General features: G+C 54.8%; 1 protein-coding gene across 1 annotated transcript; it reads right to left on the bottom strand.

Moving 5' to 3' along the window:
• Window positions 1–1,263: 1,263 nt before the first annotated feature.
• LOC100193918 (uncharacterized) lies at window positions 1,264–2,790 on the bottom strand. The gene is made up of 2 exons (NM_001352297.1): window positions 1,925–2,790; window positions 1,264–1,843 (listed from the first exon to the last, which is right to left on the bottom strand). The coding sequence occupies exons 1-2, from the start codon at window positions 2,707–2,709 to the stop codon at window positions 1,564–1,566; spliced, it is 1,065 nt and encodes a 354-aa protein (NP_001339226.1). The 5' UTR covers window positions 2,710–2,790; the 3' UTR covers window positions 1,264–1,563.
• Window positions 2,791–13,924: the final 11,134 nt, after the last annotated feature.

Genomic DNA, 13,924 nt, shown 5'->3' with positions numbered 1-13,924 from the left:
ATGAACAGGGCAGCAACACCTCTCCGACAACCACGTCGGCATGTACATAGAGCTCTGGCTCCTCTCTGCTAGACACATTAGCACATTGCTACACCCCTCATTGTACACCTAGGCCTTCTCCTTACATCTATAAAAGGAAGGTCCAGAGCCCTCGTACGAGAAGGTGGCCGCGCGGCAAAACGGGCTGACAGACAGGCTCTCTCTCTCCCTCGCGAACGCTTGTAACCCCCTACTGCAAGCGCATCCGTCCTGGGCGCAGGATAACGCGAGCCGCGGGTTTCCCCTTTGTGTTCCATCTCGCGCCGACCCATCTCGGCTGGGACACGCAGCGACAATTTGCTCGTCGATTCAGGGACCCCGGGTCGAAACGCCGATATCTATATATCCTATGTCTTAATTTTTGTACATACATAGTTATCGTGCTCTAAAATATTGTATGTATATTTTAGTTTTACTTAATCTAATGTTTAAATTTTTAAAATAAATAGATGAGAGGAGAGAGAACTTTTATATACAGAGAGAATGGATGATCGTGTTCTATACTTAAAAGAATATTTTAGAGGACACTATTGAAGCTATAGAGGAGTAAATCTTGATACCGTTAGAGTTAGTCTTATTCGATTTAATTTTATCATGATGAAATCTACCTGGATTCAATGAGTATATATTTTTAATGAGCTCTGGACGTGGATGCTTTACTAAACGATTTACCAAAATACTCTAACTTTAACGGTAGGGTGCTGGTAGAGCTGAAACAAAAAAGCGCATTTTCTAGTAAACTGGAGTCGTGCTAAATAGAACCTTAATCATAACGTAACTACGAACGACATGTCACATCAACTCACTCACGAGCCAAATTTTAATGGGTGTCATAATTCTGAGAACTTTTGAATAGGTATACAGCATACGTACACCATACACTACAGAAAATGGACTCATTTCCAACGGCGTCTGCACTTTCGAATAGGTATACTATACCATACCTTAGAAGAGCTAACACGATCTTCATCTCCAAAGCCATGACATAGTGATTTCTGTAAAAATAGCAACAAGAGTCAGGCGAAAGTGACCCATTATACATGACTTTAGAACTTGGCTACCCCTTTCCTTTGTACCGACACTCCTAAACTGGTTTAACTCTCTTTGGTTTAAATACCTCGCTTTAAAAGGTTGTATCCAAATAATATTTTTCGAGACCATGATATACTATATGGTAATGTAACAGCCATAAAGTATATGGTAATGTAACAATTATAAAGTACAGTAACGTAAAATACATTAGACAAACATCGTTGGCTGACCAACAAACTGATGATCGTAACACAATCGTAGTATGATGGGTAGTAAGTAGTAACGAACGGCAGGTGTATTGGATAGAGTACCACTACCAGAGTACAGAAGGAGCGAAAACATACAGCCCAAAACAAGGGCCCGGAAATGAAGTTAAACACAACGGGAGGCTACTAGTTTAACAAGTTTATTTATTATCGCTCATCGACCATGCACGGACGCCACAGTAGGGGGCGGCACGTAGGGGCGGGCGCGCGCCACGGCATCACATGATCACATCTTCCCCTGGCGATGCACGCAGGACGAGCCGGCGCAACCCTCCACGCACTTCTCGACGCACTGGTCCACCCGCTCCGCCGCACGCTGCTGCATCAGCCGGTCCTTCTCCTCGAAGTACACCGACGCCGCCTTCTCCGCCGCGCGTTCCTTCGCCGCGCGCTCGTCCTCGCCGCCCAGCCGGACGTCGACGTGCTGACCTTGGCCCAGCGTCAGCTTCTCCTTGATCGCGCCCGTCACGTTCCCCAGCGCCCCCAGCAGACCTTGTCCCTGCTCCCTGCGAAGTGTGGTTGTGTAGAGCACAGTACGTCATCGATCATCCAACTACACTAGAATTCTTCACTGCTACGTCACATACCTATCAGTGTCGTGAGTGCTGGCCGTCTCCCTAGCCTTGTCAGCGGCGGTCTGTGCTGTGGCTCGGGACCTGTCCCTGGCCTCCTGCGCGGCCTCCCTGCTGGCGTCGGTGTACTCGCCCGCCTTCTGCCTGGTCACGTCTCTCGCCTCCCTCGCCTTGTCGGCGGTGGCGTCCCTCGTCTCCTGGGCCTTCTGCATGGTCGCGTCCTTGGCCTCCCTCGCCTTGCCGGCGGTGGTGTCCGCGGCCTCCCGCGCCTTGCCGGCCGCCGCGTCCTTGTACTCCCCGAGCTTGTTCTTGGTCGCCTCCGCGGTCTCGCTCGTCTTCTGCGCCACCGCGTCCTTGGTCTCCCTCGCCTTCTCCACGGCGCTGTCCTTGTACTCGCCCAGCTTGTTCCGGGTGGCCTCCGCCGTCTCGCCCGTCTTACGCGAGACGCTGTCGTTGGCCTCCCGGGCCTTGTCGGCGGTGTAGTCCCTGTACTCGCCGAGCTTGTCGCCCGCGGTGTGCGCCGTCTGCGAGGTCTTGTCCACGGTCGCGTCCTTGGCGCCACCGAAGGTGCGGCCCACGGCGCTGGCCAAGGACCTGGCGCCCTCCTGCACGCTCTCCAGGATGCCGCCGCCACCGGCGGCACCGCGGTCGGCGCGGGAGCGCGCGATCTCGTCCGCGGCCGAGCGGGCGTTCACCTCCGCCTTCTCGAGGTGCTCGTCCCGCGCCCGAGCCAGCTCCTCCACGGCGCGCCGCGCGTCGGCCTCGGCGCGCGCCTCACGCGTGTTCTGCCTCGATGCCATAGCGGTCGGTCAGTGACTCTGTAGCTTCTCTTTCTCGGTTTCTCTCGCAAACGCACTAGTGTTTGTTTCGCAGATCGTCTTACTGGTTTCGAAACGCCGTGTAGATAAATACCGCTCTCCTGAGAAATGAGAGCGGGACACGTACATCCGAATGCATGGACACGTGGGATTCATGTAGGGAGACAGGAACCAGTGACACGTACGTGACCGCCGCGTCGCTTCGCACCGGAGGCCGACGCGTGCTACCGTGGCTCAGTTGCCGATGCATTGTGCTTCTTTGCTTGCTACCGGGGTCGGTAACCGTTCTGGACCCTTCGCGGGTAGAGATGGCAATGGGTACCCGAAACCCGATGGGTTTTTACCCCATTAGGGTACGGGTTTGGGTCAATTTTCATAACCATGGGTTTGTTAATGAGCATAAATGTATACCCGACGGGTTCATGGGTACGAGTTTGTTCCTATAGTACCCAAACCCGTGAACCCGTGGGTTTTTTAAACCCGACCAAACCTAGTGTATATTGTCATTTTATTTTATAAACGAACAACAAACTTGTTATCTACCTATTTACTTCCTATTTTTTATCAAATAGTGAATGTATAAGTAGTTGGTGAGAGTGTTGCTTGCTTGCTATTATAGTTATTACTAGCGTTATATATGTGGTGGATGTATAACTTAGTGCAAGGTAACTTGATTATACAACTTATTATTTGTATTTAATTCTCTTTACTAATATTTTTTATACCAACATGAACTCGTTGTTCATTACATAAATTTTAGACCATGATCTCATTAATCATTACGATACTTATTGATTATAGAAAGAATAAGTATATTGGAGATAAAACCCGCGGGTAACCCGTGGGTACCCGCTAACCCGATGGGTACGGGTTTGGGCAAAATTTCAAACCCGTCACGGGTACGGGTTTTTTAATGGGTGTAAATATTTTTCACGAGTACGGGTTTGGGATAGCAAAACCCGGTGGGTTTGTACCCGTTGCCATCTCTATTCGGGGGTTTCATTTGTCCAATCCAAAACGCAGGGGAACGCTGAGCCTAAGCCCATGTAGGGCATGTATAAATTCGAGACTCGGGTTCGTTTTTTAAAATATAAGGCCCTGTTTGGGAGAGCTTCACTTCAAGAATTTCAATTTCATTCAAACTTCTTCAACCCAAACAGGTCCAGCTTCACGAGCTTTAGTTTAAAAAAAATCGAAACTAGAGATCCGTTTCATAAAATTCATGAAGCTCCTTAGAGGGTGCTTCAAAAACACTGTTTTTATATCTCCTCATGAAGCTGTACGAAAATTACCCACCATGCCACTGGTTACGCAACATACAACTTCCGTTCTCTCTGGCGACAACCCACTAATCATCAAGGGTAATCAAGGAAACCCACACAAATCAATTGTACTATAAAAGTTGGAGTCCATATACAAACCAAACGCTCCTGGAACTCACCTTAACAATTTGCTGGAGCTGTTTTATAGTGAAACTAAAAAACCAAAACTGAAGTTTTTGAAGCAAAGCTCTCTCAAACAGACCCTAAGAAACAACTACAAACTGCATAATTTCTATCTCTACTACATTAAACGTATGTTTGGTTATGTTTGGTTTCGGAACGACGTAGTTCGAATTGGAGCCGATCTATTTTTCTGGGTTGGATCAGACTTATTTCTTGTTTGGTTTCAATGACAGGTTGAACCTAGTTTCTTGTTTGATTACAGGGTTAAAGTGGGTTGCAGCTACATCATCTCTTGTTTGTTTCGTGATGAGAGATGAACCGAATATGGTAATCTTCTTGATCATATTACCACACTCAGGATGATATCTTCAATTCAATATGATAACACTTTTGGGGGTCTTCCTCTTCCGAAAGTCCTCAAAAACTAAAGTAACATGTTTTTCAGTATGATATACTATCTCAGGAGGCTTCGGCTTCGAGATTAAGGTGTGCACGTTATAAAGGCAGTCTGGAGGGAAGGATGAACTAGCTCCGAAGCTGTGGCTGAAGAAGCTTCGGCTTAGCATAAGGACGATGGTGAAAGATGGAACCGACCTAAAGGAGAAAATATCACTTAGTCCTCGATAGCTTGCCTTATGGTTAGTGGTAAATGTTAGGGACATGAATGTAATTTTGTCCGGGCTGCGTCTCGTGTCTATAAATAGATGAACAATAATATCGTACTGTTCACGCTGACTTGTAATCACTTCTGCGTCACTCCCACTTTTTCTCCTTCTGTCAAGTCGAAGATACAAATATAATATAAATATCGTTGATGTTTATTTATGTTTATATAAAATAAGAATATGAATAGTCTAATGATTCGAAATGATTATTCATATTCATTTTGTGTTTCATATGTCTCTGTTTATATTCTTGTTTACTGAAATGATGAAGGTATGTCTTTCATGAGTTTCGTCTGAAGATCATTATATTCTAAGGGAGATAATGCTTCTAAGGACGAATATCTCTAATCGTTAACAATTGTGTTGTTTTGTTCTTGGTATTTAGCATCCGAGAACAAGGACCAACACCACTCAAAATAAATGAAACCGATACAATTTTAATATTTGAGAAATCCATAAGCACACAATATACATAAATTAAAGCCATTATTAACCAAGTCATAAATTTTTAGTGACGATGAGATGTGCAGCTTCTTACGGCGCTGACGGAAGCCAGCACACTGGAGGGCAGACCAATGCGGGACTGACGACGGGAGGCAGGCGGGGGATTAATGTCGAAGGGGTAGGCCGGTGGGGTCCCTCGTCCCAACAGGTCAGCAATGGCGGTGCGCCCCTGTGCTAGTCTCGAGTGGATAAGGCATGGGTGACTCGAGTGGATAAGGCATGGGTGACGGGAGGGTGAAGATGAAGTGGGTCGAAATGGTCCACATGTCTTTGAGGAATCACTAGAACCCATATTTTCAATAAGTATTTCGACTCAGAACCAACCTAACCCGCAAGCCTTTTTGAACCAAACGCGGTTGTTGTGGGCTGAACCCGTTCAAACCTGCATCAATCCGCTAACCAAACACACGCTAAAACAGCGTCAGTTTCAATAATTGTTTTGCGTCATATTTTTACAATAATCCCTCGCATCTACATCAAATTAATATGTTGCACGTCTGTCCTCTCCGCGCAACCAACATCCACGTTCTAAACCACAACTCTGCATATAGATGGCCAAATGGCGGCCTGGCACGGACCCGCTAGGCCCGACACCCGTGGGCCGCAACTTCGACCCAGGCACGACACACCGGCCTGCTAACCGTGACAGGCCGTTAGCTCGTCGGGCATTTGGTTAAATCAGTGTAAAATATTAAAAAGCGGTGTAAGAGGTGAGGTTCGAACCCATGCCCTGATGAAAAAAGGGCAGTAGACACGGGATGAAGCTGTCTAACTAGTAGATTGTCATGCTCAGATAATTTTAATATTGAATATAAATTGCGTATATATATACGATTTTTCGTAAAATAAAAAATATAATTGTGCCGGACCGGACCAACACTACGGATCGAGGCTACAGTCCAAGCACGACACTGCACTCGTGCCGGACTAGCTCAGACACTATTAAATGGGTCGTGCCTCAGGCCGGCACGCCAAAATCGGCTCATTTAGCAATCTATACCTCCGCACGATAACGATGGTCCTCACCTTAGTTGTTGTCACCTCGTTCGCCATCTATTGGGGACCATAATTAGGGGTACCCCCAAGTCTCCTAATCTCAGCTGGTAACCCCTATCAGCACAAAGCTGCGAAGGCCTGATGAGTGCAATTAAGTCAAGGCTCGGTCCACTCAAGGGACACGACCTCGCCTCGCCCGAGCCCAGCCTCGGGCAAGGGCAGCCGATCCCGGAGGATTCACGTCTCGCCCGAGGGCCCCCTCAAGCAACGGACACACCTTCGGCTCGCCCGAGGCCCAGTCTTCGCCGAGAAGCAACCTTGGCCGGATCGCCACATCGACCGACCGCATCGCAGGAGCATTTAATGCAAGGATGGCCTGACACCTTATCCTGACGCGCACCATTCAGTCGACAGAGCCGAAGTGACCGCAGTCACTTCGTCGCTCCACTGACCGACCTGACAAGAAGACAGCGCCGCCTGCGCCACTCCGACTGCTGTGCCACTCGACGGAGAGAGGCTGACAGCAACCAAGTCCGACCTAGGGCGACATAGGAAACTCCGCCTCGCCCGACCCCAGGGCTCGAACTCGGCCTCGGCCCCGAAAGACGACGAACTCCGCCTCGCCCGACCCCAGGGCTCGGACTCGGCCTCGGCCCCGGAAGACGACGAACTCCGCCTCGCCCGACCCCAGGGCTCGGACTCGGCCTTGGCTCCGGAAGACGACAAACTCCGCCTCGCCCGACCACAGGGCTCGGACTCAGCCCTGGCCTCAGCCGACGGTCTCCGCCTCGCCCGACCCGGGGCTCGGACTCGACCTCGACCTCGACCTCGGAAGACAGACTCGACCTCGACCTCAGAGGAGCCTCCACCTCACCCGACCCAGGGCTCGGACCGACCACGTCACAGGGGGGCCATCATTACCCTACCCCTAGCTAGCTTAGGCTACGGGGAACAAGACCGGCGTCCCATCTGGCTCGCCCCGGTAAACAAGTAATGATGGCGCCCCGCGTGCTCCATGACGACGACGGCTCTCAGCCCCTTACGGAAGCAAGGAGATGTCAGCAAGGACTCGACAGCCCCGACAGCTGTCCTTCCGCAAGGCTCCAGCGCTCCTCCAACGGCCACGACATCACATGAACAGGGTGCCAAGACCTCTCCGGCTGCCACAACGGCATGTACTTAGGGCGCTAGCTCCTCTCTGCTAGACACGTTAGCACATTGCTACACTCCCCATTGTACACCTGGACCCTCTCCTTACGCCTATAAAAGGAAGGTCCAGGGCTCTCTTACGGGGAGGTTGGCCGCGCGGGGAGGACGAGACGACACGTGCAGGCCTCTCGCTCCCTCCCACGCGGACGCTTGTAACCCCCTACTGCAAGCGCACCCGACCTGGGCGCAGGACAAACACGAAGGCCGTGGGTTTCCCCTTTACGCTTGTCTCCTTGTTTCCCCCCTCCGTGCTCCGTCTCGCGCCGACCCATCTGGGCTGGGACACGCGACGACAATTTACTCGTCGGTCCAGGGACCCCCCGGGGGTCGAAACGCCGACAGTTGGCGCGCCAGGTAGGGGCCTGCTGCGTGTTGACGAACAGCTTCCCGTCAAGCTCCAGATGGGTAGTCTCCAGCAACCTTTCCAGCCCGGGACAGTGCTCCGTTTCGGGAGTCTTGAGTTCATGTCCCTCGACGGCAGCTACGACATGATACTCCTTCCCCCGCCGCGCGACAGCGACAATGGCGGCCGACAAATTGCCCGCCGGCGGCGGAATCGACGACGTCTTCCCCACGTGGAGGAAGAGCAACATTCGGGTTTGTCCCGTCGCCTCCCCCACCGACGGAGGAGGAGGCGGGGCAACCAAGGCCAAGCAGGAGGCGGCACCTCGTCGGCTGTCGAGCGAGTCGATGGCGCCGACGCCCCAACGGGGGACACGTCGGGCATCGACCTCGCGTCTGAGACGAAGACGAGCGTCGTTTCCCCGCAGCACGCCAACTCCAAGCGGACGGACGACGCCAGCACGCTCGCAAAGGACTTGCTGGGCGTCACCCTCATACCCGAGACGATGGTGCAGTCTGCCCCCTGACGCGACTTCGTCACCGCCCGTCGACCGAGAGGTACCGACCGATTCCCATCTCATGCCTTTTGGATTCAGCCTCGACCCACCAAGCGACTTTGTTTCGGTGGAAGCCTTCATAGAGGCGTGTCCAAACCCTCTGGGGTACGGTGTGCGGTCACCCTGTGACCGGCTGACAGCCGTCTCGACCTATGGGCCCTTGGGTTCCGAGGAAGATGACGAGCCCGACTTTTGTTGGGATTTCTCTGGACTTGGCAACCCCAGTGCCATGCGGGACTTCATGACCGCATGCGACTACTGCCTTTTCGACTGTTCCGACGGTAGCCACAGCTTCGGCAATGAGGACTGCGGCCCAAGTCGTGAATGTTTCCACGTCGATCTAGGGGTCCCGGCGAAGGCAACCATCTTGGTATACCGGAAAACGGTGATCCCCCTAGGCCTGCGCCTCGCGTTGACATCTTTCGGGAGCTAGCTGTGGTCCCAGTCCCTGCGGGGGGTCAGGACGCACAGCTCGAGCAAATCCGCGAGATGCAGGCCAGGCTCGACGAGGGAGCAGGAACACTTGAGCCGCTCCGGCGGAACATCGGGCAGGACTGGGCGAACCAAGCTCCGGCCGGAGAAGCGCGTCACCTACCCCAGGGCATCCAACACCGCATTGTCGACGACGTCGGGGCAAGGCCACCACCGGCTTCCAGCGGGGTCGGCCAGAACCTGGCTGCGGCAGCGAAACTTCTCCGCGCGATGCCGGAGCCATCGACCACCGAAGGGCGGCGTATCCAGGGAGAGCTCAAGAATCTCCTGGAGGATGTCGCGGTCCGACGGGCCGAAAGCTATGCCTCCCGTAGGTAGGGATACCCCTCGGAGCATCGCGCCGCGACTTCCCGATTCATGCGGGAAGCCTCGGTCCACACCAGGCGCACGCGCAACACAGCGCCTGCGGCCCCGGGTCGCCTCGGCAACGAGCACCACCACCGCAACCGTCGAACCCACCTCGACGAGAGGGTGCGCCGAGGCTACCGCCCTAGGCGTGGGGGACGCTACGACAGCGGGGAGGATCGGAGTCCCTCGCCCAAACCACCCGGTCCGCAGGCCTTCAGCCGGGCCATACGACGAGCGCCGTTCCCGACCCGGTTCCGAACCCCGACTACTATCACAAAGTACTCGGGGGAGACGAGGCCGGAACTGTGGCTCGCGGACTACCGGCTGGCCTGCCAACTGGGTGGAACGGACGATGACAACCTCATCATCCGCAACCTCCCCCTGTTCCTCTCCGACACCGCTCGAGCCTAGTTGGAGCACCTGCCTCCGGGGCAGATCTCCAACTGGGACAACCTGGTCCAAGCCTTCGTCGGCAACTTCTAGGGCACGTACGTGCACCCTGGGAACTCCTGGGATCTTTGAAGCTGCCGCCAGCAGCTGGGAGAGTCTCTCCGGGACTACATCCGGTGATTCTCGAAGCAGCGCACCGAGCTACCTAACGTTACCGACTCGGACGTCATCGGCGCGTTCCTCGCCGGCACCACCTGCCGCGACCTGGTGAGCAAGCTGGGTCACAAGACCCCCACCAGGGCGAGCGAGCTGATGGACATCGCCACCAAGTTCGCCTCTGGCCAGGAGGCGGTTGAGGTCATCTTCCGGAAGGACAAGCAGCCCCAGGGCCGCCAGCCGGAAGATGTCCCCGAGGCGTCCACTCAGCGCGGCACCAAGAAGAAAGGCAAGAAGAAGTCGCAAGCGAAACGCGACGCCGCCGACGTGGACCTTGTCGCCACCGCTGAGTACAAGAACCCTCGGAAACCTCCCGGAGGCGCCAATCTCTTAGACAAGATGCTTAAGGAGTCGTGCCCCTATCATCAGGGGCCCGTCAAGCACACCCTTGAGGAGTGCGCCATGCTTCAGTGCCACTTTCACAAGGTAGGACCACCCGCGGAAGGTGGCAGGGCTCACAACGACGATAAGAAGGAGGATCCCAAGGCAGGAGAGTTCCCTGAGGTCCACGACTGCTTCATGATCTACGGTGGGCAAGTGGCGAACGCCTCGGCTCGGCACCGCAAGCAAGAGCGTCAGGAGGTCTGCTCGGTAAAGGTGGCGGCGCCAGTCTACCTGGACTGGTCCGACAAGCCCATCACCTTCGACCGGGGCGACCACCCCGACCGCGTGCTGAGCCCGGGGAAATATCCGCTCGTTGTCGACCCCGTCATCGGCAACGTCAGGCTCACCAAGGTCCTCATGGACGGAGGCAGCAGCCTCAACATCATCTACGCCGAGACCCTCGGGCTCCTGCGGATCGATCTGTCCTCAGTTCGGGCGGGCGCGACGCCTTTTCACGGGATCATCCCCGGGAAACGCGTCCAGCCCCTCGGACAACTCGATCTGCCCGTCTGCTTTGGGACTCCCTCCAACTTCCGAAGGGAAACCCTCACGTTCGAGGTGGTCAGGTTCCGAGGAACCTACCACGCAGTACTGGGGAGGCCATGCTATGCCAAGTTCATGGCCGTCCCCAACTACACCTACCTCAAGCTCAAGATGCCGGGCCCTAACAGGGTCATCACCGTTGGCCCCACGTACCGACACGCGTACGAATGTGACGTGGAGTGCGTGGAATACGCTAAGGGCCTCGCCGAATCCGAGGCCCTCATCGCCGACCTGGAGAGCCTCTCCAAGGAGGCGCCAGACGTGAAGCGCCATGCCGGCAACTTCGAGCCAGCAGAGACGGTTAAGTCTGTCCCTCTTGACCCAGCAACGACGCCTCCAAGCAGATCCGGATCGGCTCCGAGCTCGACCCCAAATAGGAAGCGATGCTCGTCGACTTTCTCCGCGCAAACGCCGAAGTCTTTGCGTGGAGTCCCTCAGACATGCCTGGCATACCGAGGGAGGTCGCCGAGCACTCACTGGATATCCGAGCTGGAGCCCGACCCATGAAGCAGCCTCTGCGCCGATTCGACGAAGAAAAGCGTAGAGCCATAGGCGAGGAGATCCACAAGCTGATGGCAGCAGGGTTCATCAAAGAGGTATTCCATCCCGAATGGCTTGCCAACCCTGTGCTTGTGAGAAAGAAAGGAGGGAAATGGCGGATGTGTGTAGACTACACTTGTCTGAACAAAGCTTGTCCGAAGGTTTCCTACCCTCTGCCTCGCATCGATTAAATCGTGGATTCCACTGCTGGGTGCGAAACCCTGTCTTTCCTCGATGCCTACTCAGGGTATCACCAAATTAGGATGAAAGAGTCCGACCAGCTCGCGACTTCTTTCATCACACCTTTCGACATGTACTGCTACGTTACTATGCCGTTTGGTTTGAGGAATGCGGGTGCGACATACCAAAGGTGCATGAACCACGTGTTTGGCCAACACATCGGTCGAACGGTCGAGGCTTACGTCGATGACATCATAGTCAAGACCAGGAAAGCCTCCGACCTCCTTTCCGACCTTGAAACGACATTCCAGTGTCTCAAGGCGAAAGGCGTAAAACTCAATCTCGAGAAGTGCGTCTTCGGAGTACCCCGAGGCATGCTCTTGGGGTTCATCGTCTCCGAGCGGGGCATCGAGGCCAACCCGGAGAAAATCGAGGCCATCACCAACATGGGGCCCATCAAGGACTTGAAAAGCGTACAGAGGGTCATGGGATGCCTTGTGTCTCTAAGCCACTTCATCTCGCGCCTTGGCGAAAGAGGCCTACCCCTGTACCGCCTCTTAAGAAAGGCTGAGTGCTTCACTTGGACCCCTGAGGCCGAGGAAGCCCTCGGGAACCTGAAGGAGCTCCTCACAAACGCGCCCATCTTGGTGCCCCCCGCTGCCGGAGAAGCCCTCTTGATCTACGTCACCGTTACCACTCAGGTGGTCAGCGCCGCGATCGTGGTTGAGAGACGAGAAGAGGGGCATGCATTGCCCATCCAGAGGCCGGTCTACTTCATCAGTGAGGTACTGTCCGAGACCAAGATCCGCTACCCACAAATTCAGAAGCTGCTGTATGCGGTGATTCTGACGCGACAGAAGTTGCGACACTACTTCGAGTCTCATCCGGTGACTGTGGTGTCATCCTTCCCCCTGGGGGAGATCATCCAGTGCCGAGAGGCCTCGGGTAGGATTGCAAAGTGGGCGGTGGAAATCATGGGCGAGACAATCTCGTTCGCTCCTCGGAAGGCCATCAAGTCCCAAGTCTTGGCAGACTTTGTGGTTGAATGGGTCGACACCCAGCTTCCAGCGGCTCCGATCCAACCGGAACTCTGGACCATGTTTTTCGACGGGTCGTTGATGAAAACAGGGGCGGGCGCGGGCCTGCTCTTCATCTCACCCCTCGGGAAACACCTCCGCTACGTGTTGCGCCTCCATTTCCCGGCGTCCAACAACGTGGCCGAGTACGAGGCTCTGGTTAACGGGTTGCGCATCGCCATCGAGCTAGGGGTCCGACGCCTCGACGCTCGCGGTGACTCGCAGCTTGTCATCGACCAAGTCATGAAGAACTCCCACTGCCGCGACCCGAAGATGGAAGCCTACTACAACGAGGTTCGGCGCCTGGAAGACAAGTTCTACGGGCTCGAGCTCAACCACGTCGCCCGACGATACAACGAGACTGCGGACGAGCTGGCTAAGATAGCCTCGGGGCGAACAACGGTTCCCCCAAACGTCTTCTCCTGAAACCTACATCAACCCTCAGTCAAGACCGACGACACGCCCGAGCCCGAGAAGGCCTCGGCCTAGCCCGAGGCACCCTCGGCCCCCGAGGGTGAGGCACTGCGCGTCGAGGAAGAGCGAAGCGGGGTCACGCCTAATCGAAACTGGCAGACCCCGTACCTGCAATATCTCCACCGAGGAGAGCTGCCCCTCGACCGAGCCGAAGCTCGGCGATTGACGCGGCGTGCCAAGTCGTTTGTCTTGCTGAGGGACGGGAAGGAGCTCTACCACCGCAGCCCCTCAGGCATCCTCCAGCGATGCATATCCATCGCCGAAGGCCAGGAGCTCTTACAAGAAATACACTCGGGGGCTTGCGGTCATCACGCAGCGCCTCGAGCCCTTGTTGGAAAACGCCTTCCGACAAGGTTTCTACTGGCCGACCGCGGTGGCTGACGCCACTAGAATTGTCTGCACCTGCCAAGGGTGTCAATTCTATGCAAGGCAGACCCACCTGCCCGCTCAGGCTCTGCAGACGATACCCATCACCTGGCCGTTTGCTGTGTGGGGTTTGGACCTCATCGGTCCCTTGCAGAAGGCACCCGGGGGCTACACGCACCTGCTGGTCGCCATCGACAAATTCTCCAAGTGGATCGAGGTCCGACCCCTAAACAGCATCAGGTCCGAACAGGAGGTGGAGTTCTTCACCAACATCATCCATCGCTTTGGGGTCCCGAACTCCATCATCACCGATAATGGCACCCAGTTCACCGGCAGAAAGTTCCTGGACTTCTGCGAGGATCACCACATCCGGGTGGACTGGGCCGTCGTGGCTCACCCCATGACGAATGGGCAAGTAGAACGTGCCAACGGCATGATTCTGCAAGGACTCAAGCCACGGATCTACAACG

Source organism: Zea mays, chromosome 9 (assembly GCF_902167145.1).
Source record: "Zea mays cultivar B73 chromosome 9, Zm-B73-REFERENCE-NAM-5.0, whole genome shotgun sequence".
In the NCBI taxonomy this organism is placed as follows: domain Eukaryota; kingdom Viridiplantae; phylum Streptophyta; class Magnoliopsida; order Poales; family Poaceae; genus Zea; species Zea mays.
Note: the sequence above shows the minus strand (reverse complement) of the source record. Positions and strands in the feature narration are given on the sequence as shown.

Excerpts from the sequence above, each read along its gene's own strand:
- LOC100193918 (NM_001352297.1), bottom strand. The coding sequence starts at position 2,709 with ATGGCATCGAGGCAGAACACGCGTGAGGCGCGCGCCGAGGCCGACGCG. Across the intron at positions 1,844-1,924 it reads AGCACTCACGACACTGATAG|GGAGCAGGGACAAGGTCTGC; the intron begins GTATGTGACGTA and ends CACACTTCGCAG.